The sequence below is a fragment of the Saccopteryx leptura genome, chromosome 3, assembly GCF_036850995.1.
Source record: "Saccopteryx leptura isolate mSacLep1 chromosome 3, mSacLep1_pri_phased_curated, whole genome shotgun sequence".
Classification (NCBI taxonomy): domain Eukaryota; kingdom Metazoa; phylum Chordata; class Mammalia; order Chiroptera; family Emballonuridae; genus Saccopteryx; species Saccopteryx leptura.
In genome coordinates this window covers 64,686,247-64,688,221 of record NC_089505.1, presented here as the reverse complement: position 1 = coordinate 64,688,221, position 1,975 = coordinate 64,686,247, and the positions used below count along the sequence as shown (strand labels likewise).

At 56.0% G+C, this 1,975-nt stretch overlaps 1 protein-coding gene across 1 annotated transcript; it reads left to right on the top strand.

The window, feature by feature from the left end:
• The first annotated feature begins 790 nt into the window (after window positions 1–790).
• Window positions 791–1,523, top strand: PNMA8C (PNMA family member 8C). Its single transcript, XM_066371868.1, has one exon. It carries the CDS (start codon window positions 909–911, stop codon window positions 1,521–1,523), a length of 615 nt encoding a protein of 204 aa, XP_066227965.1. The 5' UTR covers window positions 791–908.
• Window positions 1,524–1,975: the final 452 nt, after the last annotated feature.

Sequence of the window (1,975 nt, the reverse complement as noted above, 5' to 3'; positions counted from 1 at the left end):
TTCCAGAGTTGGAATTGGCTCTCGCTCCCTCCCCGTGGCGGCTTTTTCAGGGCACTGGGGTGGCCTGGAGATTCCGCTTTTGGCTCACACAAAGGCCTCTGACTCTGCCCCTCTGTGGGATAACACAGGTGCGCACTGCCGAGGCACTCGGAGGAATCTCTCACTCACTATCTGCGCGCAGACCAGGATATCAGGCCGTCCGCCTCACCAGGAGGGTACTTCTGAAAGTTAATCGCTGACCCCTCACCTCTGAATGACCCCGTCCGACACAGATTTCAATACAGCTGGTCCTGGCCAATGGCAGAGGCAATGCTCTAGTGGTTGCCATGGAGACCGCTGGGCCTCAAAGTGGAAGGAGGTGATGACGTCATTGCGGGAGCAGGTGCAGCGGCCACATTCTCATCTTAGTCGGGTCACAGGGCACTGAGGGCAGCCTCTGGGCCAGCGGTAAGGGACAAGTAGCTCTGCCTGACAGGTCTCCACCCACAGCGCCCCGGTGACAGCAGCCCTGGGGAAATCAGCAGTCCCAGATCTGCTGAGACCTTTGGAGACCACCGCCAAGAAAGAGAAAGCAGCATCTCAGACCCTCCCTGGTGCAGCCTTGCCCAGCAGCCCCGAGCCAGCTGGCAGACCCCCGACCCCCCCCCCCCCCCACTTCACTCTGCGTAAGTCTCTGGGACTTCCCAAGAGGGTTCTCTGAGGGAGACTGCAGGAGGCTGGACACTGAGCAGCCCCGCAGGCAGGGCCTGGGGCATCCGTGACTGAGGTGGACCAGTTGGGCCTGTGAGGCCTCTCTCTCAGGTAGCCTTTGGGAAGGAGTCGTGGCATCCTGGATAATTTTTTGCATTTCCGAGACAGCAACAGTTGTGCACCAGCGGGCATACTGCTGCCTCTGAGAGCTGGGCAAGATGCTGTTCGGTGTGAAGGACATCGCGCTGTTGGAGCATGGGTGCAAGGCCCTTGAGGTGGACAGCTACAAGTCCCTGATGATCCTGGGTATCCCAGAGGACTGCAACCACGAGGAATTCGAAGAGATCATCCGGGTCCCTCTGAAACCTCTGGGCAAGTTCGAAGTGGCCGGGAAGGCCTTTTTGGAAGAGGAGCGATCCAAGGCGGCCATCATTAGGCTGATGGAAGACATCAATTATGCTGTGATCCCCAGGGAGATCAAGGGCAAGGGCAGCATGTGGAAAGTGGTCTACATGCCCCGGAAGCAGGACATTGAATTCTTGACCAAGTTGAACCTCTTCCTGCAGAGCGAAGGCAGGACAGTGGAGGATGTGGCCCGGGTCCTGAGGCAGGAACTGTGTCTCATGATGCCAGGCCCCAGAGAGCTGCCTGGCAGAAAGTGCTGTGTTCCCGGGCTTGGAGAGAGGCTGGGGGCTGGGGCCACTGCTGGGCTGGACGGGATGCCACCTCGGGACTCCACGAAGAAGGACAGCAAGGCTGGAGAGGGCAAGAGGGGCAAGCGGAAGCAAAAGAAAAACCGCCAACGGCACCATGCATCTGACAAGAAGCTGTGAGGTGATGTGGGGTGGGGGTGGGGACAGCTGAGAGGATGTGGGTGACGACTGTGGAAGGATGGGTACCATCTGAGTAAGTTTGGGGAGTGTGACTAGTGTGAGTAGGGGTGGACTTTTTAACCTGAGTTAACATGTGGGTTACATCTGAGTAGGTGTGGGTTACATCTGAGTAGGTTAACACCTGGTGGAGTGTGGGTCATTCATTCATTCACTCTGCAGACATTGATTGCACACCTACTATGTTTCAGGCACTGTTCTAGGAGCTGGGGATACAGAAGGGAACATATCCTGCCTTCAAAGCCCTCATAGTAAGTGGGTAACATTTTGAGTCACTTGGATACATCTGAGTGGGTGTAGGTTCCATTTGAGTAGATGCAGGTGATAATCTGGTTGAATATAGATCATTCATTCATTCAACAAATATTTCCTCAGTGTTTTCAGTGTACCAGGCA

Bases quoted from the DNA above. Each gene is read 5' to 3' on its own strand.
- PNMA8C (XM_066371868.1), top strand. From the start codon at position 909: ATGCTGTTCGGTGTGAAGGACATCGCGCTGTTGGAGCATGGGTGCAAG.